We start from the raw sequence: 27,649 nt of genomic DNA, 5'->3' as shown, positions 1-27,649 counted from the left end.
GCGTACAGTATGGTGTAAAAAGGGCACCGCATACCAACATGAAATTATCATCCCAAAGCTGAAGTACAGTGGAGGGAGCATCATGATTTGGGGCTGCTTTTCTGCATCGGGGTCTGGACCGCTTGGCATCATCGAGGGAAAAATAAATTCTTGGTTTATCAAGACATCCTACAGGATAATATCAGGAGCTCAGTAGAAGTTGGGTGATGCAGCAGGACAATGATCCTAAACATCGACGTGAATAAAATATAGAATGGCTTCAAAAAAGAAAATACATCTATTGAAGTGGCCCAGTCAGATCCCAGCCCTTAACCCAATAGAGATGTTGTGAAATTACCTCAAGAGAGCCGTTCACACCAGAGGTCCTATAATATGGCTGATCTAAAGCTGTTCTTTATGGAAGAATGGTCCAAAATGTCTTCTGAACACTGTGCAGGTCTAATCCGCAGCTACCAGAAACACTCGGTTGAGGTTATTGCTGCCAAAGGAGGATCGACCAGTTAATAAAACGTTTACTTACTTTTTCCACAGCACTGTGAACGTTTAATTGTTTGTGTTCTTAGCTTAAGCACATTGAGCTCTTGTGATCTTGTGATCTCATCTTCAAAGTCACATTTTATGACCAGTTAATGCAGAAAACCAGCTAATTCCAAAGGGTTCACATTTTGTTTTTACACTGTAAGTGCTTTAATAAAACTATAAGCTTCACATTTCTGCCTTTAAACCCTCAAAAAAATGGCCCCATTCATGTCTGTAACCTAAATTTTAGCTTTTTTAAAGTACAGATGAGTCAAAATAATTGTATGTGGTAATTAACATTATGCCTCAAATGCAATTGAGCTTAACTTGTACTGAACCCAGAATATTCCTTAAACTTGAATTGAACCTGGAACATTCCATTCATGAATCCCTGAATAATTAGGCTGGTTCCTTTAGCGAAATAACGAAACTGTGCAAAAGGACACAAGAATGCGTTCAATGTATTACTACCCCTTGGAGAACAACTATTTCCAGTTTAAGCATACACCTATCAACATGCGTACAATTTGTCCCATTACCTCAATTTCCTGTTGCATGCAAAAACAACAGAGTTAACACAGTGTTCTTATCTGCTGTTCTTACCAGCTTATACAATGTAAGCATACCTGTTCCCACAGCAAAAACAGAGAATAATCAATGATTATATGTCTTAAGTAAACTTATATATTTGCGTTGTCTGACTTTTTGTATAAGCTAATTTTTGGTAGTTATCAGTGTATTGTTGTGCATGTAAACACACAATGGGGGGATGCCTTATTGAGCATTGCAATTTCTCCCATTCACTAATCAACTAGTCACTAATTCACTAATAGACTTGTTGGACCACTGTGACCCTACACTCTACTCAGACAGAAGTGTGTGAGAAAGAAAGGATTGAAAAGTCTCCATTACAGTCAAATCTCTCCTTTTACTATATAATTCGGTCCCATCTCACCCCACTGGCTCTATATGCAAACATTTATGGCTGAGCACAGGAGTGTCGTCACTGTTTATGAAACTTATATTGTTTGCGGAGAGACACGGCAGCCGCAGGCAAAACCAACAGGCCAGACCAGTCTGGGAGGAGGAAAACAAATCGGAGAGCAGAATGAATCACTGACAATGGACAATCGTGGATTACTGCAGGGTGTCATGGGAACAGTTGAAATGCTGCAGCTTCTAGCCAAACTCCGATATGGAGTGCCGTCATTCTGAAGAACAAAATGGAGGACTTTGTATATCAGCTTAAATGTAGCTGCATGCTGTCTGTTGTCATTTCGTATAGAAAGCAGATTAAACCATCCCGCATGGTGCTGCTACTGACACGGTATCCTATAGTGCACTGCTGCATCAAGTAGTACTTGTCACATTGCACAAGTAGTAATTTGCCCTATTCACAGATTCAGCAAATGTTATCACTGGAGGTTGCCAAGTGGCTTTATTGTTGGTTGTAGTGGACATTTTCTACTGCTGGATGCCCCAATCATATGATTGGTTGTCTGCATAACTGGCCATAGCTTTTGCAAATCTGATAACAAATGGGATGTATTGCTCATAAAAATAAGATTTCATTATAATTTAACAAATAATATCTTCATTGCTGCTAAAAATGAACATTCTAAAGAGGAAAGTGTATATAAATTGCACCAGTGCATAATGCATTATTTCAGGAACAAGATGAACGATTAATGATGAATCAAATTCACTCAGAATGCCAAGAAATTCTGACATGGTTTCCCATGCATGATTTTTATTTTAATCCTTGCATGTATCAGAGACAAATCATATAGAACAGTGACATCTCTCACAGTTGCTGCAGAGCTCATTTGGCACCCTTTCTTTGCAACAATAGGATAGTCTCTGACATAATTTAAATAACTTTAATGTATTTTTAAACATTACTGTGCAAAATTATTAGGCACAAAAGATGCTTCACAGAAACATTTATCTTAAGATAGTTATGTATATCTTCAGCTCTAGAGTGTTAATAGGAAATTTTTCCTATGTTAGACTCCCAAACATTATTTTTGTAAATTGAATAGAAGAACATGGAGCCCTACAACAGATAACATGGCCCCCACAGACCGCCCACTGAACATTGTGTCAGTCTGGAATTACATAAAGAGAAGCAATTGAGACAGACTAAATAGATAAAAGAACTGTGGTGAATTCTCCAAGAAGCTTGGTACATCCTGACAACAACCAAGAACAACTGTGTCCAGGTGTACCTAGGAGAATTGGTGCCGTTTTGAAGGCAAAGGTGGTCACATCAAATATTGATTTAGCTTTTTTATGTTTACTGGACTTTGCATGACATTAATTGATAAATGAAAACCATTTATGACATTATTTTTGTAGACATCCTTACCATGTAACATTTTTCACTAGAGCCTAAAACTTTTGCACAGTACAGTACATTGATGTTTGTGTGTAGTAAGCATAATGCTTAGCAAACCACACTGCTAAAAGAAACAAACAGCTTAAATCACATAAATAGCTGGAGACTGGCCATGGCAGGGCAGAGATCTTGTCCTACTGACCCAGTAAAATCGCTTCAGTGCAGTGACATCTTCACCTCTGCATGTAGGTCAGCCTCACTGCTTTTCAGAGACACAGAGCATTGAACTCTCCTTCTACGGTTCAAAATCAAGCCAGCAAACTAGCATACACTTAAGCATTAGTATACAGATGAGGGGAAATTAAAAGCCCATTTGTGCTATTGTGCATGAGAGCAAAAATGAGCCAACCACATGAATTACAAAAATCAAACCACATAAAATCACAACTTTTCCCCCTGAACATTATCCCCCCACCTGACACAAACAAGCCCCCCAGTGGTCAAAAGCCAACTGACAAAGACAAACAAATAGACAATAAAACTGCAGAAAATACTTGGAAACATAAAAAAAGAACATAAAAAGCATACTTTTAAAAACAAAAAAGTTGCAACCCACATCCAAAACCACTAGTCTCTCTCCACTACCCCTTCCCAAGAGTAGGCTAAATAGCTGCCCCATTTCCTGATGTACAAATCGAGGTTGCCTAGCCTTCTACATGCCATCTCCTCAAATGCAGCTACCCTGCCCAACTCAGTGCACCACTCCTGAACAGCCGACTTTCATTCCCTAAGGTTGACCTGTCTGCTGATCATACTACTAGCAAGGACCCAAGGTTTTATGTACTTATCCCCTATATTAATGACAGCCCCATTGCCTAAAATACAGAGACTGGTGCAAAATTAAATTTGAATGCCCAGTATGTCACAGATAAAACTCTGAACCCTCAACCAAAATTCTGGATCTTAACACACCACCAAAAAACATGGGTTGTGTCCCCATCTTGGCATCGCCACAGGTGGGTGTATCTTTAAGACCAAGCCTATACGATCTAGAGGGGGTCCGATAGAATCAATGTAAAATCTTAAATTGCACCCTTGCATCTCTAGATTTAGACTTTGTTTTTTTAATCCTAGCCCACTCTCCTCCTCCTCCAATAACAAGTTTAAATCTTTCTCCCATAATCTCTTGATATAAGTTAAAGCTCTGTCCCCAGACTCTGAATTAGCAGAATAATACACTGATGCCTCATGACCATTTCCAAAAGCATAAATTTCCATTCCCAGAGTATAGTATGTGCCGCTTTAGGGGGGGTGTATGCTACTCCCAGAAATGGTACAAAACAGGTGGCGCAGCTGTAAATACCTAAAGAATTTAAACCTAGGGATCACAAAATGCTAATCCATATTTTCAAAGGATTTCAACACTCAACTCACATATAGGTCACAGAGCGCATCAACTTCCCTCACAATCCACTCTGTCCAGCAGAAAGGGGACTTGTTAATACATAACTTTGGGTTTAGCCATTTGCTCAAAGCAACATTTAAAAGGTGCAGTATGTAAGATAAAGAAACCCTTGTTATTAATGACACCTGTGGCTGCTAAGTGAACTGCAGCCATCAACCTGTTCACTGGAATCATGTTGACAGATGAGGCATCATAATTCAAATTACAGTTATGATTATTTACTACAAACTTTATATATTATATTTGACTCTCCAGTGCTGGAACAGTGCTAAAACAAAGTGTGGATATAGATCTGACTATGCGAGACTGTAGTTTGAAGTAATCACATTTCTTTGCATGAAACATTGACTGCATTTATACTATAGCCTATGTCGGCATTAGCTAGCTAGCCAGCTTTATCAATAGCTGTTAGCTACATTTTGTGGATGATGACAGTAGCTGTTTATAAATAGACTGTCCATAATAAATATGTTGATACAATTCAGTATTGATGTCATTTTGATATATGATGCGCTATTGTTTTATAATAATGGATTGTAAATATTTTCTATATAACTATGTTACACTAATGAATGGATCTTTTTGCATTATCTTGAACATTGTCTAGCATTCATTTCATGTGTTATTGTAGTTTACCATGCTGGATAATTACAGATTAACATTGACATTTAGCATAAAGAAAAGATTGTTTTAATTATTTTAAATTTACGAAGCAAGGTAGCTTGCAATTCATCAGCGTTAGCAGGCAAGATCAAGTTAGCTAAACTTACACAGATCAATCCTTATGGCACTATATTTCACATGCTTTGCAGTTATGTAAGCTTACCTGTCCAATAAGAAGAGTGCCAATTCAGGGTCGTTTTTTAAGTTGCATTACAAGCCATTCACACATTTATTTTACATATTACACCTTTAAATAAAATGTCCAAATTAAACACACTGGACACTTTTGTCCATACTGCATAATGGATTGTAAATGCGCGATAACAGGGTGTAAATTAACTTATCCGGTTAGTTTGACAGAGAGGTGAAATAGGGGCAAGAACTTCCTTTTCTCATATTAACATTTGACATAAGAAAAAATAGATTGTGTGTCAAAAACAAGATTATAAAAACCACATTCGCACATTACTGCAACCATCAAAACTCGAACATCCCCCGGAAAATAACAAACAGAAAAAAGACAAACGTGCACATTAACCCCACGCACGACAGCGCCAATTGGCGTCCATCCCTCCAAACTCAAACAGATCATGCACACCTACAAGAACCCCCACGACGGCCTTGCCATCGAATTGCTCAGGTCCAGTGTTTCTATACAAAATTTGTGAGACAGAATTACACAGCAAAAGATAATCTATAAACCAAACTCCAGCCAATAGGCTGAATAAACACAAAGAATGTGTTGATTCATCCATAAACCTGAAGGTGTAACACTACAAAATAAACCCCAGCCGCTAGGTTGAACTAGCACAAAAAAACAAAAAAAGTGCGGATTTCTCAAACAGTCAAGCAAATGTTCAGTGAGCCGGTCCACTCAGCTGCAACATGAGTGCAAGCAAATTACTTACTCCAATGACTATGCAAGAAATACTCCACAAAACAAACTCCTGCCAATAGGCAGAATAAGCACAAAGAGTGTGTAGATTCATCCATAAAACTGTGCTGAAAGTGTGTTGCGCTACAAAATAAACTCCAGCTGCTTGGCGGAACCGGCACAAAGAGCATGCAGCTTCTTCAAACTGCCAAGCGAATATTTAGTGAGCTGGTCCACTCGGCTGCAATGTGAGCACTACAAGATGACTTACTCCATTAACTTGAAATGAAGGACATAGCTTGCTGTGGACATGTGAATGTTTTGCATCCATCCATAGCATCTATTCTCAGTTTGTCCGGGAACATCAGTGCAAAAGTGACCTTCTGTTGATGTAAAAGTTTCTTGCGTTCCTTGAATCGATCACGTTTCTCTCTTGTTGAATTCACAAAGTCTGGGAACAAGAAAATGCTATGGTTCTTCTAAGAAAGCATTCCTTTACTCCTCGCATAACACAAGATCTTTATCGTATGATCTCAGAAATTTGGCCAGAATTGATCGGGGCCTGTCTCCCTCTGGGGATCACCGAGCAAGAAACCTGTGAGCTCGCTCGATTTCCAGCTTATGCCCTGCTATGTCGAATTTCACCATGTACTGTCCCTCTTTGCCCTCAGGAATTCCGATGATTCGGATGTTATTCCGCCGGCTTCTTCCAGACATGCTCCAAATCCACCTTTGTTTCTAGTGGATTAGCAGATAATTCTCTCTCCAAATGACTCCAGGTAATCAATCAATTTCTCGACATCCTCCACACTTGTAACCACATAAGTGAACTTCGCCTTCATGGCAGTGATCAATCGACGTATCACAGCAAGATCCCCCACTAAACTGACTCCCAGGCTCACGGCCTACTCAGGGGTGTCAGCATGAATGTGTAAGTGTCTTTTAATATCTCCAGAGCCTGAGGATTTTGAATTATTTGACATATGGGCCACCTAGAACAGTTATGGAACAGAGTGTTTAGAATCTCACCAGTTTATGTAATTAAGTTTTAAACCTAGCAAAGTGCGCAGAGCTCGTTGTTCACACGTCTGATGCTCCCATGGTGTCAAATGACTACTACGGTACATTTTCTATGTAGTTGGTTTTTGTTAGTTTTACCTTTGATGGTTAGTGATTGTCAGGCCTCATCCACACTAACACGTTTTCATTTGAAAATGCATTGACTTTAAAAAGTCTCTTAACTATTTATTTGTGTTGTTGGCAGTAGTAGCGCCAGCGCGTGCAGCGCAAAATGTAACGGAACACCCGTTTATTGTCGCTGCCATTCTGCAAGAGGCGCTTCCAGTGTAGACAGCATCATTGCTTCTAATGGGTTCTATTGCATTTGACACAATGAAACTCAATGCTCTCATCCGGTGTAGCCAGGGTAATGTGACCCTAACAAAAAAAATCTTAATTTGCCGCAAATTTGCAATAAGTTTGCCGCTCATTATTTTCACTTGCAAATGAGCTTGTCATCCAGTGCAAATGTTTGTAGCTCTTCACCAGGTTGGTGAACCTCCAGCAAACCTTTGGCAACAATGAATAATTTGACAAGTTTGCTGCAAAGCTTATTTGTATGTGAAAATCAAGTTTGCAGCATATTTGCTATAATCTCTCGATTTTTGTAAGGGTAGTTTTAGTACAATGGTACCACCACAGTGCTTTTTGTAAGGAAAGTTCAGATGTGAACATGTCTGTTCACAAGTTTTTTTAATTTTTTTATAAAAATGAAAATCAATGCACATGCAAATTGCTTCAAAAACACACAAAAACCACATAATATTTTGTGAAAATTACACACAGTTTTTATTTAAGGGTGTGTTTAGGTGTGTCTTTGTTCACCGGAAAAAGGCTGAGAAACAGAGAAAAAGTAAAGAAACAGAGATCAGAGAGTCCGTAATCCTGACAGACAACACAGTGTTTGAATGAACCATTACAGCTGACAAGGATGCTTACACTCAAAACTGCCATTTTTGGCAGTTTTTGGCGGTGAAGGGCAAGCATGAAGGATCCTCTCGGCACAGCTTGTGCTCCTTAGCTCACGGGAGGAGGAGAGAGGAGGTAGAAACTTAATGACGGAAAAACATGACGGAACATAAGGCCGTAGCATGATAGTAAAGAAGGTAGAAGAGTTAACACCTGCAGGAATGAGCCTGAGAGATGAGGACACAACAGAACTACTCCAAAGAAAACCAGCGACAAATTCTCACTGTACACTCATTCTGCAAGCATGCAGAATCAATCTGTTCTCAGCACAGACCACCTCCCTGACCTATGAAGACACATTCAGAGCAGAGCACTGATTGAGTGTGCTGACCAAAATGGACTGCTACAGAGTGCATTTTAAAGGGCATATTTTACACTTTTGTAGTTTTAATTTGATTTATTTCCCCCAAGGTCCAGTTGTAAAGTTAGTGGAGGTTTCTTGCACCAAAAGCAGCCGTATAATTCGTAAAATGTTGTCTTTCCATGACTATTTTCTACCCTCTCTAGGATCATTAAAAGGCTTTAGGCTGTTTTTGCAACTGTATCTATAATGACTTCTATATGTAAATGGCTTGAAGGTACAGTAGCATGTAAAACTATGTAAAACTCTGTAATGATTGCACAAGTTGCTAAATGCTAGTGTTGATACTGTTTGTAAATGTGGGCGGTCATGTTAATATTCTCATGGTTGCTTCCAAGTCAAAAGAGCCCACTCCCAAGTCTCTGTGATATTCTAGTCTCTAAACTTGTGCCCAAATCCACAATTGTGTAAACCGAAGAACAACTAACCAAAAAGCCATTTAAGATTCAAATTGCAAATCTGTTAAAACAGATTAAACTAATCACACCATGTTTTCAACACTCACTTCACCAAATGAACATAAGGAAAAATTATATTTCATTATTTTCATTTATTTGCAACAACATAAATCAATTACATGGTATAAAACACCAATATTGACCAACATATTTTTATGAATATGAAAAACGGAACAGTTCAGATATCAAAATCTGGAATTTCAGGAGAGAATTTGGCCAAAATAACCACATGGAATAATGGTCCAAAATTGGCCCAAAAGTCACTTGCCAAAATGTGACCAGAACCACAATAGAAAGGGGCCAAAACTCAACCATAACTTTCCTGTGTTCTCCATATCCCCAGAAAGCAGCCATTATTGGGGCCAAAACACTGGGACCTATACCACTGCCAAAGTCATGCCAAACCCACCCAAGAACCCCAACTTATCCTGAAGCCCCAGAAAGTAGCCATACGTGGTCCACGGTTACAGATATTTTTTTTTTTTTTAAGATTAATTGAAATGGACATTTTTAACTTATTAATGTAAATGTACTAAACTTAGGCTACCAACAGTTTTTGAAACTCAGGTTTAAATCAGAGTTGCTATTTAATGGTTGCATACTCACATGTCATGACATAGAGAGAAATCAGAAAATGAATTTAATATCATGCTCTTGAGGAAACTTAATGGCTAATTAAAATCACTGTGATCCTCACAATCGTATATCGCCAGCAAAATGACCATGTCCACATTCAATATATTCAATAAATGAGCTAGCTCTAGTGTCAACACATAAAAGGTTTTCACCCATCATGGATCAAGACAGCACAAACATACATGTGTGTTAGCACATATATGCCAAGACAGCTAATCAAGGGCAAGGTGAGGAAGTGTGTGTGGGCACTATCTCTCCCAGCATGCAGTTCTGCTCTCAGAAATAGAGCAGAGAAGCAGGGCTCCTGGGACTGAAGTACAGGGCTAATAAAAGAGCTCCACTGCTCTCATTCCGACAGGCCCAGGTGAGAGAGCGAGAGAGAGAGAGAGAGAGAGAGAGAGAGAGAGAGAGAGAGAGGGTTGACAGAAGTTAGCAAAGAGCTCTGTATATGTTCCATTTAAATAAGAGTGACAGAACAAAAATTTTTCCCTCCTAACCAAACAATACAGTACACCTCTTAGCATGCAACCAATTACCAGCCGGCATTAACCCTTTTCTTATTTACAACCATCAAAATGTGAGAACAGTTGACTAGGGTGTTGCTAGGGTGTTGTGGGTGGTTGCCAGGGTGATGCTATGCATTTGCCAAGGAGTTGTTTTAAGTAGGTCTAGGAATTGATACAGATTTCCACATTTGATTTGATTCAATTCTGATTAATTTGGGTATATTTCAGTTATATATCCATTTTGCTTACGTTTTCTCTCAGCGAATGCTGTTAATGATGGAAACTTCTAACACGACACGTTATGAAAATATTAAATCAACAAAATGAACAACATGGCCCTTTATTGCTTATTTCGCAAGATCATACTGGACAAAGAGATTGTAACCTGCAAATTGACTTTCTCTCGAGGGCATAATGGGTTTCTTTTGCACATTTGGCCCAGTTTCATGTCACAGTCCAATTATTATACTGCGATGCAATGTATTGAATCACAACATAATGTCTTGTTTTGTTCCAATACAAAAACAGCCCTACATCAGCACTGCTGTGATTACCTACGCCGAATCACAGCAGTGCTGATGTAGGGCCATATCGCACTCTTGCTCATGTGATATTGCTTAAATATGCATTGTTTTGTGCTCTAGTTGGTGATACCCTGCCCTTGTTTCTATGCTGTTGCTAGGGTGTTCTGGGTGGTTGCTAATGAGTATACAGGTGTTTTTTTTTAGGGTGTTGCTTACTGGTCGAATTTATAAGTGTCCACCCCCAAGTCTATATGATGTCCTGGTCCCTAGATATGATGTTCTGGTTCATTCTTCAATGCAAGTCTATGGGACTTTTTCCAAAGTCATATGGGACGTTTTATTGTTGCAAAATTGTTTAAATTAAAACATTTAAAAAGTCAAATCGCTTAGAAAAGTAATTATACACCGATTTCAGGAATCATTCACACCCATAGTACAAACGGTTCAGGACTTGTCAAGACTGTTACTTGGGGATAGGGGGTTAAAAGAAATTATCTGTTGAGCAATATTGATGCTATTTTGTGTTATTTTCTTTTTCTGATATTTTCTTTCATCTTATTCCTGTCTTTTCAAAGTTAATTACAGGTGTAATTTTGTATCTCACTGTCTTGGGGAACAAAATGTACAAAGATCTCATAGTCAGTCAGTTCTTCCAGAATCAATATGCCTGCACCAATTCATTGGCCACTTGATTCAAACCGATGGGGAAAGTGCTTAAGACCAGACAGGAAATTAATACTATCATCATATCACATAATTTGCTGCTCAGAGTGAATCAACTGCTGATGAGTCCTGATAATGTTACAGTGTTTCCCATTATTGACTGGGACAACACCTCTAGCAGCTATTTTCTATCCAGTCAATAGGCATGCAATAGCACGCAAGGCTTAAAATATACATTTTATAGCTCACAGCTTACCTTATCTGTAATATGGCCAAAAACATTTCTCAGTTTGGTCAAGCTATTCTGCATTTGCATTATAGAACAATGAGAACAATGGCTATTTTAACTAAAAGGTAGGGGCTTCCATTCTTAAAGACATCATAATGTGTTGCAATGTCTGGCATTCAAGCTGTCCAGCTCTTCCTCCTTACAGTATTTGGTATGACACTGTTTTAAATGCCAAGTTGCCACAGATATACTCAAGAGAAACCAGTTGAAAGCTTAAAAACTAAAAGCTAAAAGATAACTCTTATGTTTAAAAGTTTGAACAGCATTGTCAAAGACGTTCTTTACGTCTTCACAGGAAGTTTATTTCCAGTAAGCATCTCAGCGCAGCTTAGTGAAAGCATTTAATGAAAGGTGGACATTGATAAATGGCTAGTTTACGGTTTACCACTTGCGTGTTTGTTCAGCCCGTGCTTGAATAGACATTGTAGTGCATAGTGCATCATACAATGAACAAAATAACATTCATCAGTGCATGAATCAAACTCGCTTAGAATGGCCACAAAGACTGATGTGGTTTTCCGTTACTATAATTTCTTATTATATCCAACAATTATAATGTCTTCACTTCAGTTGGCAGATGCTGCATTGAGTCACTGCTCATTTGTGCAGTTAAATTCTCAACTTTGTTACATTGCTGGACACACCCACAATCTTACCACCACCGGTCACTGTCACACATGTTGCCTCAAATGGTCGAGTCTTATTGAAACCGAATGGCGCACGGTCACTTTGTAGCTGTATGCTCAAGTCAGAACACTGGAGAACAGCTTTAATCAAATCAGTCAGTCATAATTTATCTGGAAACTGAAACAGAATATTTAAATAGAGTAGACAAGAATTATGATTTCATTTATCACATCATACGGAAGCCTAACATCAAAACGAGCAAGAGGCAAATTTTGACAAGCGGTGTTCTCATGGCAACTATTTCAGAAGCATTGAAGGATGCTGCTTGATTTCTTCTCATTGCTAGACTCAATCAAGAAGCAACAGAACACTACATGGCAAACATCTGTCATCATTTGAATGCAAGCAACCGGATTTTTGCATATCTAACCCAACAAAACTGCATGTGACACATTAACCTGAATAAAACATCACTGACATGATACCGTAACACACGTGAGATAATACAACGTAACCTTGTTATGCATGTGGGATGAAGCTACGATTGGGAGTGCACAGTGGTGTGACGTCATATTAAAGACCCTGTGAAATCGAAATGAAAGTTTTGAAAATTTCATTTTCAGAAGATTTAAGAATTTAAAATCGTTTTTCTGACTGAACGGACCCAGAAAAATGTAGGCCTCACAACTTATTGCATTAATTGGCCAATCAAATGACCAATGAGAACGCATTTTCCCCTACATCTAATCACTGCACATGGCGGTGTTCTATCCACGCTGAGGCACTTTGAAGGGAGCACAATCCATGCTGTAAGATCGGTTTTCAAACAAAATTCCCCATAAAGTATCACTTAAAAAGTGAGTTCTGACTGACCGTTATCACCTTTCAGACCTCTGAAGCTCTTGCAAGTTTGCATTTCCACCACAGAAAAGGCCGTTCCACAGCAGAAAATCTGCCCGGCCCCAAAAGCTTGCTGGTCTCTACGCATGAACCGATTATGTCAGGGGGCAGAGGCCTGTTTCGTCACCAGGTAAAATGTACCAAACAACAACAACAGTAGCAACTGTCTGTAGCAAGGAGTACTTAATCACTCTATAACAACAATTAAATCCCCACAAATATGTCAGACATCAAAAGCATTGAGGAAACGCAGAGGAAACGACCGCTCTACTTGCGAAATGGTCTTCTACGGAGATCAGACATAAATAGAGAGAGATTGCAAAGAAAAAAAATACAGCAAGAAATGCACGCCGGTGTTATTTGATTTGCCAACTTTACTAGCTTTCCTTACACTCTTCTCATTTTATTTTGTGCATTGTTTTGATCAGTAAGGGGATTTTTGACCAGCTACTCACTAAGTTAGGAAGATCGTGGCTATCTGTTATGTAAACCAGTGGTATTCTCAATAGCATATAATAATATTAAATGGCAAAATTCTAAATATAACCATCTACTACACCAATGTTAATAACGATTCCACAATTACGGTTTATAGAATTTAGCAAGTTAAGCCACATTTAAAAGTTCATACAAAATAATGTCATTGCTTTACCTGTCGCCTTGGGCGTAGTATCGTCTCTGGCAATCTTGAGCAATGTAATAACGTTGGATTGCATTTCTCTCTATGTTCAAATATGTCCTCAAAAACAGGAGTAAAAGCTGTTCACAAACACTGTGGAGCACCTATGTGGCAACAACCACTTAGACATGAAGGTAAATCAGAAGCAAAACTCAAGAGCTTGCATATTTAGATTTGAGAACTTGTACAATAAATATTTGTACTCATAAGTTGAAATTTACACACATCACAGATGAGAAAACTTGTCAAATAAAGATATGACGTTGAATGTTGCAATCTGCACTCACAGACAATAATCCATATAATTTACAATAATTGTCTTTTGAATTCACAATTGCAGACAAGTAGTCACAAATGTGTAAAATGACATTTCACATAAATACAACTACAGACACAAACTTGTATTACACATTAACAAATCGGCCCTTACAACCTCTCAAATCTGGCACTGCAACTTTAAATCTTCACATCTAGACTTTTGCAACTACTTTTGCTAAAACCTGTAGCAAAACTCACTTGTGCACTTTTAAAATCCTGATGCGAGAGAGCAAGACCAGTGTTCGGCGGGGGAGGGGGCAATGAAGTCGTTTTTTTGGTTGATGCCTAGTCAATGAATGCCACCAATATGGATTGTGTTAACTGGAGATGTGCGTGTGCATGTTAATAATTTCACTTGTCTTTTCAGCAGATTCGTTCAAATTGCCAAGGAGCAAAGAAAAGACGTTTTGTACATTATAAAAACAATGCTGGTATCACTATTAACCCGCTTTGTTTCATTGATGTCTGTTCTAAAGAATTTGACACAGTTGAAGAGCGATTTTAACTGTTTCACAGGGTAACCATGTTAACGTGGGGCATTGGTTTGAATGGGAACTGGCGATTACACTTGTCAGAGCAGTAAATAAGTGGAATTATTTTATTTGCAAAACCAAAGCATCATAGGCTGAAATTATGGAATAATTGGCCTATACACTTAAATTACATTTATTTATTCCGTTGGTCTAGTGGTAGCGTTTCCGCTAACTATGCACATCAAACTGGGTTCAAATCCCCAGGTGAAAATCTGTATTTTTATTTAAATTGTTATAACAGCATCCTTTACTTTTCAAAGGTTTTGTGCATGACAGTGTGTTATGTTTATTAGACTTGCCACGATATCATAATTATTACACCGGTGCGGTGTTTTAAGAACAACTGCTGGTTAGACACTAAATGGTACTATGGGGTAATTTTCTTTAAGTAATAGCCTACACAATAACGCAAGACAGCTTAATTTCAAACTTTTAACTTTATTTATTTTAACAGAAAAATTCAAATGAAACCGAAAGAAATTAAGTGCAATTAAAATGTGTGTTGAAATCCCTTTCAACAGTTGTGAAGGACAACATCTCTTTGGCAGCGAACCTACTTCATCCATGCATGCTCTCCATCATGGGCTACCAGTCAGGATAATTTCATTATCCGGGCAAATACATCACTTATTGTGGGTTGTTGCGGGTTTAATGTTGATGTTTTATTACCTTTCATCCCAGGACCAAGTTTAGCTGCTTTGGAACTTTTCCATTTCCAAGTATCCGTCTATGACAACAGGTGGATTATTACTTAAAAAAATTATGAAATGAAAACAATTATAAATGTAAATATAATTATAATGATGATAGTAATCACTGAAATGTCATGGTTTGAGGTGAACGTGTTTTTGTATTAATTTATTATTTAATCACAGATGTATTAGATATACACTCACCTAAAGGATTATTAGGAACACCCGTTCAATTTCTCATTAATGCAATTATCTAATCAACCAATCACATGGCAGTTGCTTCAATGCATTTAGGGGTGTGGTCCTGGTCAAGACAATCTCCTGAACTCCAAACTGAATGTCAGAATGGGAAAGAAAGGTGATTTAAGCAATTTTGAGCGTGGCATGGTTGTTGGTGCCAGACGGGCCGGTCTGAGTATTTCACAATCTGCTCAGTTACTGGGATTTCCACACACAACCATTTCTAGGGTTTACAAAGAATGGTGTGAAAAGGGAAAACATCCAGTATGCGGCAGTCCTGTGGGCTGAAAATGCCTTGTTGATGCTAGAGGTCAGAGGAGAATGGGCCGACTGATTCAAGCTGATAGAAGAGCAACTTTGCCTGAAATAACCACTCGCTACAACCGAGGTATGCAGCAAAGCATTTGTGAAGCCACAACACGCACAACCTTGAGGCGGATGGGCTACAACAGCAGAAGACCCCACCGGGTACCACTCATCTCCACTACAAATAGGAAAAAGAGGCTACAATTTGCAAGAGCTCACCACAATTGGACAGTTGAAGACTGGAAAAATGTTGCCTGGTCTGATGAGTCTCGATTTCTGTTGAGACATTCAGATGGTAGAGTCCGAATTTGGCGTAAACAGAATGAGAACATGGATCCATCATGCCTTGTTACCACTGTGCAGGCTGGTGGTGGTGGTAAATGGTGTGGAGGATGTTTTCTTGGCACACTTTAGGCCCCTTAGTGCCTATTGGGCATCGTTTAAATGCCACGGCCTACCTGAGCATTGTTTCTGACCATGTCCATCCCTTTATGGCCACCATGTACCCATCCTCTAATGGCTACTTCCAGCAGGATAATGCACCATGTCACAAAGCTCAAATCATTTCAAATTGGTTTCTTGAACATGACAATGAGTTCACTGTATTAAATGGCCCCCACAGTCACCAGATCTCAACCCAATAGAGCATCTTTGGGATGTGGTGGAACGGGAGCTTCGTGCCCTGGATGTGCATCCCACAAATCTCCATCAACTGCAAGATGCTATCCTATCAATATGGGCCAACATTTCTAAAGAATGCTTTCAGCACCTTGTTGAATCAATGCCACGTAGAATTAAGGCAATTCTGAAGGCGAAAGGGGGTCAAACACTGTATTAGTATGGTGTTCCTAATAATCCTTTAGGTGAGTGTGTACGTGTAATATATATATATATATATATATATATATATATATAAAAAGTGACACTGCAGAGTTGCACTCACAACAAACTGCTCTGTGGAAATAATGCGATCTGAACTCAAGAGCACCTCCTGAGCTGAGATGGTCTGAGGTCATTTGCAGCATTCTCCAAGACAATACTATTTTTGCAAAATCTTGTCAGAAGACAGAAACAAAGAAAGAGTGAGAACCCTTTACATATGCGTGTTCCACGAGAGTGCATGCCTCTGAACAACCAGTGCGTCAGACATGCGCATAGACGGTTTTTCTGTCATCTGTTCTTAAAAATATAATAAAGTGTGTTTCATCAAGTGTATGTCTGTCCTCACTCCGAATCAGAGATGTCTAACCGTTACCCACCATACACATTATACCTGCAATTAAACATCTTCTGTCAGTGCGAGTACTTTGCTGCTTGTGTAATTTGATAGGTTGGTAAAAAGCATCTGGCTTTCAATGCTTTATTTAGGTTCATTTATCATGGGTCGCAAAATTAATTAGGAAGCCATTTATTTAAGGTTATTCTATTCATATTGGAAATTCCATTCATAATGTTTTCCCCATTTACCCGGTATAAAATTTCACACTGGTGTTGTCCCTTGTACAGAGTAAAACCAGTAACACTGTACACCGTGGCAACCCTAATAGATTATACTGTAACTGCCGACTGTCAGATTCAGTTACAATTTAGGAAATCTGCAGCAAAGCTACAAATGCATCCTAAATTGCCTGCCAGATTTGAGAGGTTGTAAGCGGTGAAATGTCATTTTACACATTTGTGACTACTTGTCTGAAATTATTAATTCAAACACAGGTTCTGTATTATTGTCTGTGAGTGCAGATTGCAACATTCAAATTAATTTTATTGTACAAGTTCTCAAATCCAAATATGCAAGCTCTCAAGTTTTGCTACAGATTTACCTTCATAGTAGTCAAGTAGCCATGTAAACCGTAACATCACAGTTCAGTCGAAAGTGGCCGGTTAGTGATAGGCTCCAGATTGCCCCGGCCATGAGCCAGCCGGGTACAGGGCGAGAACCATTGCAATTTCGGTGGAAAATGGCTAACAGTGGAAGCTAATTGTCTTTGAAAGGAATAGGGCCTAGGGATGGATGCATGGAAAGTTAATCATTTAGGTGTTTTTCTGAGGTTTCATGGGATATTCAGTACAGCACGACTAAGTGTTTATTAGTCTTTACGTTATTGTATTGCGATTTAAAACATTGACATATTGTGATCTTTTACTCGCTTGAATTTTATTCATCTGCGTTGGACTTGCACAACAGATCTAGTCTCATCATAAGCAAAGACTGTAGAGCGCCATTTTTGTGGGCTGGTTGTGTAGTAACGTGGTCAGTTAAATCATCATTTAGTTCTCAAGTCAGTGGAAAAGCGTTTGGACTCTTTGGATTTCTGTTAGATCGCTTCTCGGTTTCCGTGACTACACCGGCTCTAACACTAGCAGAAGCACTGTGGAAAAGGGTATGTGTATTTGGTGTGTGTTCGTGTATGTGGCTTTGCTGGGGGTTCCGATGTAAACCAAAGTCTATTTTTTTTTTTAAAGCAGCAAGCTGTTCAACAAGTCCCACCCCAACTTCATGTTTCAGTAATACGTCAACAGGCCAAAGAAACTGCGCTCGTCAAGGCACCCCAATCGCTGTCTGCTTGTGCAAGAGAGAGAGAGTTTAACAGTGATGTAATGCAAGCAATGAAGAAACAAAAAGAAAGAGAAGGGTGGGAGGATATGAGTGGGAGATATGGTGACAGGGGCATCATTATCCTAAACAAACCAGTGTGCGTGGGAGTGTATGGGAGTGGAGGAGGAATACAGGGAGAGTGTGTGTGTGTACACGCACTCGCTCATGCCTCGCTCTGATTCAGATGAGAATAGGGCGCTCTCCACTGCAAACGCTTTGTTCATCCAAGGACGTCATACACAGAGGCACGATATTAGCCCAGGCTCAACTACGAGTGCGTGACTCTGTTTATGCAAGCGTGTGTGTGTGTGTGTGTGTATTTGAGAGAATGTGTGGTTTTTAATGTGCTAAATAGAAAGAGAGAGAGAGGAAGCAGCATGAGAAAAACAGCAAGAAATGAAGTGAAGGCTAGTGGGAGCGTGTGTAGGCGGAAACCATTTACAGTCTGTCTCAAACCGAACCCCCATGGCTCTTTCACGGAGAAAGACATACACATCAGGCTGTAAATTGCCTGCATGAATTCAGTGTTCAAATGCCCCAAGCGGGAAATTTCCTAACCAAAACACAAATGAAGCTATTTGTAACTAAACAACAACTTTTGCATTTCAGCTTAGTCTTGAGTGGAGTAAAGTAACCCCAACATTATCCTCAGGGGACGGCAGACACAGTGATGTTGCAGTGCATCCATGGTCGAAATTAGCAGTTTATCATTTCATAGAGAGCAGAGAGACTTCCCATGTGACATGATGCTCTGTTCTACAATCTGACTGTGCTAAACACCACAGTATGTGTGTGCCTGAGGAGGAGCTTTTAATATGTTGACATGGGAGAGGACATAACCCTGGAGGTATCCTTCTGGGAAAGACAGGGCAGGAAAACATAGGTGTGGAACAGGAGTCAAAAACAGCTTTTTATCCAGCTGTTTCCTGAACATGGAACAGTTCACCGATTCATAGCATCAGCCTGTTTTCACTTTCCTATGTTTTAGTGGATAATGTGATGTTCAGCATCTTAAATTGGAACACATTGGGAAAAAAGCATGTCGCTCCATAAAGAGTAGAGATGAGGGAAAAGACGTTAGATCAATCTATACGTCACAGATATAAACGTCACACTCAGTATAAAGATTACCAAGTCAAATATCTATGTGGATAGTTGCCAATAGTTTTTCATAATTTTGTAATTTCAAAATAAGAGCGTGCTTCTAGCCTGTGAACTAAATATTTTTCTGGTTACAATTGGAATTTTATTAATTTTGGACACTTTTTCTTTGCCCACCATAGTAAAGACAGAATAATATATATTTTTTTCACATTCTATATTTAATCCTTTATCAGTCTTTCCCACCACTTTAGTTATTGGTATCTGAAAAATCCACTATCGGTTGACCTCTACACAAAGCCATGAGTGATGGCACCTTAACACTGTTCCTGTAGTCTTCCAAATCTAATCTCACACACCTGAATCTGCTAATCAAGGTCTTTAGGTTCACTTGAAAATTATAGTCAGGTGTGTTTGAGCAGACTTGGAACTAAACTCTGTAAGTTACATCTCAAGGACTGAGCAACCCTGCTCTTATCCATCAAGCTGTCGTTTCTGTACTTGAGTAATTAATGCAGGCTATATTACACACACACACACACACACACACACACACACACACACACACCTTAATCAAAGCAAAATGACTCATGTGCCACTGTTGATGAACAACGGCACTGGTTCTCACAAACCACACCTGCCCATGTAACTGCATTACAGAATGACAGTGCAAAAAAGCCACCATAAGGACCATTCAGACTTCACATGTTCTTGAACTAAAAAAAGCTAAATGCAGCACAAGGCATATAACTGAATGCAGGTGTCTGGATCAGCACTTCTAAATGTTGACGTTTTTCCCAACACATCGTCTAAAAAAACACCAAAGAAATGGAGCTCCGCCGCAAGATGCGGGAAAAAATTAAAACAGTTGGACATGGGTGCAAATGTCAACAATGTCTGTCTAGCGCATATTTACTTGGAAAAACAATTAAAAAACTATGAAAAAAGAGTGCAGTTGGACAAAAACGCATTTGGTGTAAACTACATTTCACACAAACAACATCTTAAAGGGTTATTAAAATGTTAACAGAAATGTAAAAGTTTAAAGCGATTTTTATTTATTTATTGAGCATTTTAGTTCTTTCGGATTAAAAACGAAACTTTGAAGCAACATCATAAAATATGAGGTATATGCGTAAACTCAAGTATTGAGTATTCATGAGATGAAATGCTTCTATCTAATCATTGTGCTGCCTCATGCATGAGCATTCATTACATCAGAGAATTCAAAATCACACGCAAATGAAATTTTGAAAAAAAAAACAGATCTGTCAGGGGCAAAGTTATTTCATTACGTAGTACTCTAGCTACTTTGTAGTAATGGTGATTAGATAAATAAAACTTATCTGCAATTTCATTTCCGTCTGCCATTGAGATTTTTCGAACTGCTAAACCATTGGTCTGATTTGCATGCAATCGTGTTAAATAATCTAGAGATCCTATAAAAGATGGCTGTGGCCATCTTCTGAATGACTTTGAATGTTTTGATACATTTTCAAGAGTGTCTCTAAAATGTAATGCAAATCAGGGCAGCGGTCTAGAAGTTCGAAAAAAGTAGATTTTCGTAAAACTCAAAATGGCGGAAACGTACAGGAATTAAATCAGAGAAAACGTTTGTTTCGCGTGACTTCGGGAATCACACTAATTTTGTTTTTTTATACTTTACAATAAGGTTTTAATGTGTTAACATTAGTTAACAAAACTAAAAATGAACAATATTTTTACAGCATTTATTACTCAAGGTAATAAATCAGTTAATGCACTATGAACTAACAAAGAACAAATGTATTTTTATTAACTGAGATTAACAAAGATTAATAAATGCTATAAATTATGCTCGTTGTTAGTTCATAATACCTAATTAACCTTATTGTAAAGTGCTACAAATAATACAATTAATTAATACACACACACACATATTTCATTCTAGCCCCTACATGATTATTATACCACTATTGTTTAAGAGGTACATACTGTAAAATCAGTACAAATACAATTGGATTCCTATTTATTATTTGGAATCCCTATTAATACTCCTACTAAAGGAATAGTTCACCAAAAATCCTGTCATTATTTACAGTCTTTATTGTCATTTAAACCCTGTAAAAGATGATTTTTGAAGAATATTTACACAGAAACTTATGGCATGAGGATGAATAATGACAGAATATTAATTTTTTTGGGTGATCCATTCCTTAAAATTCTAATACACCCCTTACCAAAATCAAGGTTACCATGGTAACCATTATTTCTACAGTTATCATATCCTGCAGTTTAGTCATTATATGAGTAAACAAAGGGACAAAAATTATAAAGGTTTCTAACATAATTTGAACAAGATCCTATATTAATTAACTATGATTTTACAGTAGTCTAAATAAATGAAGTACAGATGGTTTTTTGCATGAAAAATATGGTTGCCATGATACATTTTAGCAATGGAGTCTCTTTCACACATACATACAGCAAATGAGTTGTGTGCATATGAAGTGTAACTCGTGAAGGGCTGCATTGTGTTGTCCAGGGGGGTGTCTTAGGCAACCACCACTATGGCAGTAACAGCCAGATCTCAATATGATTCACTCTCATCGAGAAACAGAGATTGCGATTCAAGTGCTAATACCATTTTGGAGTTCAAATAAGCGGTGAACAAAACATTGTAGATTGCTTTAGGTATGAGGGGGCTGTTTACTCCGCTTCAGCCCACAAACTCCCTGTGGGGAAATGAAATTATTGAAATGCTTCATGTATTGAGCAACAGTCAGTAGGACCCATGATATCTCCAATCAAAGTCGACTGTATTCACTCGGGGCTCCAATGGTTGGACAGAAGTCAAGGGGTCAAGATTTGGCTGGTTAGCGTGTAGATGCCCTAACTACACCATTCTGTTGGCAAAAAGTATCTTTCTCCATTGACAGCCTTTCAAAAGTAGCCGCGTACGGGAATTCTAACAGCTTTCTCCAGACATTATAGATCTCTCCTTGGTAGAAGTAAGGTTCAGTCTGTGCACCCAGTGGGCTTGAAAGCTCATTGGACATGGGAGATCGTACCAAGAATTACAGCGAAAAATCATTGCTTTGCCTCTAGCCGGTCCACTTCAACAATAAGCATCTTTAAGGTCACACACACACACACACACACACACACACACACACACACACACACACACACACACACACACACACACACACACACACACACACACACACACACACACACACACACACACACACACACACACACACACACACTTTGTAGATAAAAGAACTAACCAACAATTCTGAAAGCATTCATGTAGTTGAAAGTGAAATGACTTTTCCAGAAATTAAAACTGGCAGGTCTGGAGCGCCCAAACTAGTTCCGCTTTTAAACTGGCCATAAATGATGCATAGCACCATTTCTGTGCACCATAGCACATGAATTCCCAAGCACAGCATCAGCCTTTTGACTCAGCAAACTCTTAAAATTGAATGAGTGAAATAAGGAATTATTTACGCCGGTACATAAACTACGTTCAAAATGCGTCAGATTTTAAACTTTCTCCTTGTACAATGTAAAAAGCTTTTCACGGGTACAAATTCCAGTAAACCTGACATCTGTGGCAAATGAAAAGCAACATCAATACTTTGCTGCACTGCAAAAAAAATTAAAATTTCCTAACAAGTATATTTGTCTTTTTCTCTCAAAAATATGCCTTGTTATCCAGAACAAGTTGAAAGATGACTTTTGCTGAGATTCGTTTTATTAATCTCATTTTGTGTCTCAAATAAATGTATTGTCTCTTAAAGATGTTGAGATATTTCCACTGTAAACAAGCGAATTAAGAAAAATATTTTTGCAATATGTGCATGTGGAGTCATCGCATATCAAGCCACACACCTTGCCCATTCAGGACAGGATTGAAACAAGACAGTGAGACTCACCCAAGTCTTTCGATCCTTGACTTTCACTGGCCAGCTCACCCATTCTCACCAGAGCATCAAAATAACCCTTTGCCGCAAACGTCACACCTGCAAGATGGAGGCAAGAGAAATGTTAGTGAAAAACAATTACATCTGTTGTTATAACAGTGACACTTCAAATTCAAATGACCTATGTTGAGGATGAGTCGGCTCTTCATTTAAACCTCAACATGAATATTGTGTAAATATCCCAATCATTTTTATCAAAGGGGAATTAATAACAAACCTTTAAACACAGGCATACTTGTACATACATCTTAAACGGTATATATATTAACCGGTTAACCGATTGACCGGCATTAGCAATTTGTTTGACTAATACTATCGGTTCAAAATAAACAGGTTAAATAAAGAAACAAAAAGAGAGGTAATTTGATGGGATAAAGGGCATGTTATGTACACATGAGGGCACTGTTAACAAGTAAACCACTTCTTTTCAGACTGATAGACAAGGATAGATGAAGCGTGCGGCACGCTGTGGTACCATTTCGTTCGTTGAAGACAACATGTTCCGATGCAAATAGGAGTTTAGTAGTTGCACAAGTACAATGCGGTACCATCTAAAAAAATAACATCTGCAAGCCTCGACATATAAGAGCATGTTTACAGCCCTAGTTGAACGGGAGACAGGACTGCAACACGCAGTGGGACGTCAGTGCTTGCGGAGCGGGTTTCAGACACCGTGCTTAGTCAACCAGCTGTATACCACGCTGACCCCTGCCCCTGTAAATATACAGCTCTGGAAAAAATGAAGAGACAACTGCAAAATTTCTGTTTCTCTGGATTTACTATTTATAGTTTTGTGTGAGTAAAAGGAACATTTTTGTTTTATTCTAAAAAGTACGGACAACGTTTATTCCAAAGTCATTAAAGGGTAACTAAACCCTAAACCAACTTTTTTTAGTTAATGATCTGTAAGAATGGGGCTTTATTAGTACTGGTCATTGATTCAAGTAATTTTTTTGACATTTGTGTATAAAGTGTTTTAATTCTACAATATATGGTGTAAAAACGTCTGAGTGCTGCCCTCTTCAGGTTGAACGGTGGCTACTGCAGTTGAATTTTCCTATTGGCTGTTGCGGTACTTCGTGACGTAAGCGGTGACAGCTGACGTAAGCAGGTTCCAGCTCACCACGCCAGATTCATGTACATGTCGTCTTGCGACCGTGTGAGGAATAATAATAATAACAGAGTCTGACAGCAGCTGTCAATTAATCCGTCACTACGAGTCTCAGGTGCCCCCCCCCGCTCAGCACCGCACTCGGTTCGTCCCCTCTATCCCCACCGGGGTCTGCCCACTTTTCCAGCATTTTCAAATATTTCTAGTGGGTGGAGTCAGACTCTGAGCAGGTGTTTAGTTACCCTTTAAAAGCATTTCATTGCAGAAAATGCCAACTGGTCAAAATAACAAAAAAAGTGTTTTCAGACTTTGAATAATGCAAAGAAAACAAGTTAATATTCATTTTTAAACACAATACTATGTTTAAATGTTCAGGAGGAGGAGGAGTTCAGAAATCAATATTTGGTGGAATAACCCTGATTTTCAATCACAGCTTTCATGTGTCTTGGCATGTCCTCTACCAGTGTTTCACATTGCTGTTGGGTAACTTTATGCCAGTCCTGATGCAAAAGTTCTAGTAGCTTTATTTGGCTTGTGACATCCATCTTCCAGGTTTTCAATGGGGTTCAGGTCTGGAGATTGGAATGGCCATGAAAGTGTCTTGATCCGTTGGTCCTCCATCCACACCTTGATTGACCTGGAGCATTGTCCTGCTGGAAAAGCCAATCCTCAGAGGTGGGGAACATTGTCAAAGTAGATGGAATTAAGTTTTCTTCCAGGATTACCTTGTACTTGGCTTGATTCTTGCATCCTTCACAAAGACTAATCTGCCAGATTCCAGCCTTGCTGAAGCACCCCCAGAAGTCTCTGTGTGGCATTTTTCATATATTTTCACTATTTTCAAAATGATTCAATAATATTCTTCAAAAACATTTCCTTATTTGTAATTAGATTTTTTGCTGTTTTAGTTCTTACACCCAACATTTTGAATCCCTCTGGCAACAATGGCTGTTTGCTCAAAATGATGATTCCTCTGGTTGAAAAACAACAAAACAACAACAACAGCCAGCCCTTTCAATCCATTCGTGAGCAAAACACAAATATTTGTATAGACCATTTTTAAAAGGGTGAAAAATCTAGCAAATTCATTTTTGTTATACTGCCCAGTTCTACTCTCAGCTGTGTATGTTGGTGTCAGTCCAGCTGGGTAATGAGTCGCAACAAAAGCCATTGAAGTGGACGAGTCAGGAAACACAATCAGTTTTACAGGAAACACTTTTAAAATGTAGTCTTTTTTCTTAACCAGACCAACACAGCTGTCTCCCTCCACACACACACACAGCATTTCCCAATCCCATGCCTCATTACAGTTCTAAAATATGTCAACTTCGGTGAAAAAGAATAAACAGAATATCATTATCTCAAAAACTCTCCCTGGACTCATTTTATGTGCGTGTGTGCTGGAGAGACAAATAGAGAATGTGTGCGTGCAAATTTTTGACCATTAAGAATTTCCACGCTGTTCTAGGCTGGCTGGATAAGTGCTGTTGTGATAGATGACAGCATACTACCGAAGACAATTGTGTCTGTGACTGTGCCGCCAAATGTTTTTAATTTCTGTAAAGCATCCTTGAGCTGGAACATATGCTGGCGACTAGCTATACTAGTCTGTTCAGGATTGGCAGGGCTCATTATTAAGTAGAGCAGCAGAGAGCAAGAGGTTGCCCTACTCAGCAGTGCAGTGGAAGCAGAGCTCACCTGTAGCTCCTGCCCAGCGGGCATTAAGTGGAATTAGCAGCTCTTACTCATGGGCTTCATGTCACTTCATGGGTTAGAAACACAAACTATGAGAGATTGTCATTTCTAAAATTGTTTATCCTTGTTTCCTTTTCTTGCATCCATAGCTTGTGTCTTAACTCTTTTCTCTTAAAGCTAAAGTGTGTGATTTCTGAAAAAGTATGTGTCATTGAGGTGTTGGATGAGAGGAGGCATAATGGCATCTTTGTGTGCTTTCAAGCTAAGCAAAATAAGGAAATACTTGTAATTTCCAACTTATTGAATTCTAATCTATTGATATTCGGTTCTTAATGGAGTCATGCAAACCAAGGGATGGGTATCAGCTTCTCTTGCGGAAAGAACATTTGAAGCGGTACGAGAAACTCCGAAGCTTATTAGATCAGTATGTGTGTGCGCCTGTTAAATCTCTGAACATGGGCAGAGCACATTTTACATTAAAAAAAAACAACAACAACAACAACATTCACCACTTGTTTTTCTGAATAATATTATGTGATTAGATTTTATATACAGTTGAAGTCAGAAGTTTACATACACCTTAGCCAAATACATTTAAACTCAGTTTTTCACAATTCCTGATATTTAATCATCGAAAACATTCCCTCTCAGTCAGTTAGGATCACTAATTTATTTTAAGAATTTGAATAATAGAGAGAATTATTTATTCCAGCTTTTATTTCTTTCATCACATTTCCAGTGGTTCAGAAGTTTACATACGCTTTGTTAATATTTAGTAGCATTGCCTTTAAATTGTTTAACTGGGGTGAAACTTTTTGGGTAGCCTTCCACAAGTTTCTCACAATAAGTTACTGGAATTTTGGCCCATTCCTCCAGACAGAACTGGTGTAACTGAGTCAGTGTTGTAGGACTCCTTGCTCGCACACGCTTTTTCAGTTCTGCCCACAAATTTTCTATCAGATTGAGGTCAGGCCTTTGTGATGGCCACTCAAATACCTTGACTTTGTTGTCCTCAAGCCATTTTGCCACAGCTCTGGAGGTATGCTTGGGGTTCACTGTCCATTTGGAAGGACCATTTGTGACCAAGCTTTAACCTGGCTGATGGCTTGAGATGTTGCTTCAATATATCCACATAATATTCATTCCTCATGATGCCATTTATTTTGTGAAGTGCACAAGTCCCTCCTGCAGCAAATCACCCACAAAACATGATGCTGCCACCCCATGCTTCAAGGTTGGGATGGTGTTCTTTGGCTTGCAAGCCTCATCTTTTCTGTCAACTATAACAAATGGTCATTATGGCCATTGTTTACATTTTTGTTTAATTAGACCAGAGCACATTTCTCCAAAAAGTAAGATCTTTGTCCCCATGTGCACTTGCAAACTGTAGTCTGGCTTTTTTATGGCGGCATTGGAGCATTGGCTTCTTCCTCGCTGAACAGGCTTTCAGGTCATGTTGATATAGGACTTGTTTTACTGTGGATATAGATACTTGTCTACCTGTTTCCTCCAGCATCTGCACATGGTCCTTTGGTGTTGTTCTGGGATTGATTTGC

At 38.8% G+C, this 27,649-nt stretch overlaps 1 protein-coding gene across 4 annotated transcripts in view; it reads right to left on the bottom strand.

Annotated features, from left to right (window-relative positions):
- LOC127652402 (brain-specific angiogenesis inhibitor 1-associated protein 2-like) overlaps positions 1-27,649 on the bottom strand; it is a 111,162-nt gene that overhangs the window by 48,776 nt on the left and 34,737 nt on the right. For all 4 annotated transcript variants that reach the window (XM_052138525.1, XM_052138523.1, XM_052138526.1 and 1 more), the window contains exon 3: positions 23,240-23,326. In XM_052138525.1, the coding sequence (XP_051994485.1) occupies positions 23,240-23,326 (87 nt within the window). The remainder of the gene's footprint in view (positions 1-23,239; positions 23,327-27,649) is intronic.

Source organism: Xyrauchen texanus, chromosome 12 (genome assembly GCF_025860055.1).
Source record: "Xyrauchen texanus isolate HMW12.3.18 chromosome 12, RBS_HiC_50CHRs, whole genome shotgun sequence".
NCBI classification, from domain to species: Eukaryota; Metazoa; Chordata; class Actinopteri; order Cypriniformes; family Catostomidae; genus Xyrauchen; species Xyrauchen texanus.
The sequence above is the reverse complement of the archived record's forward strand: the minus strand, read 5'-3'. Positions and strand labels throughout refer to the sequence as shown.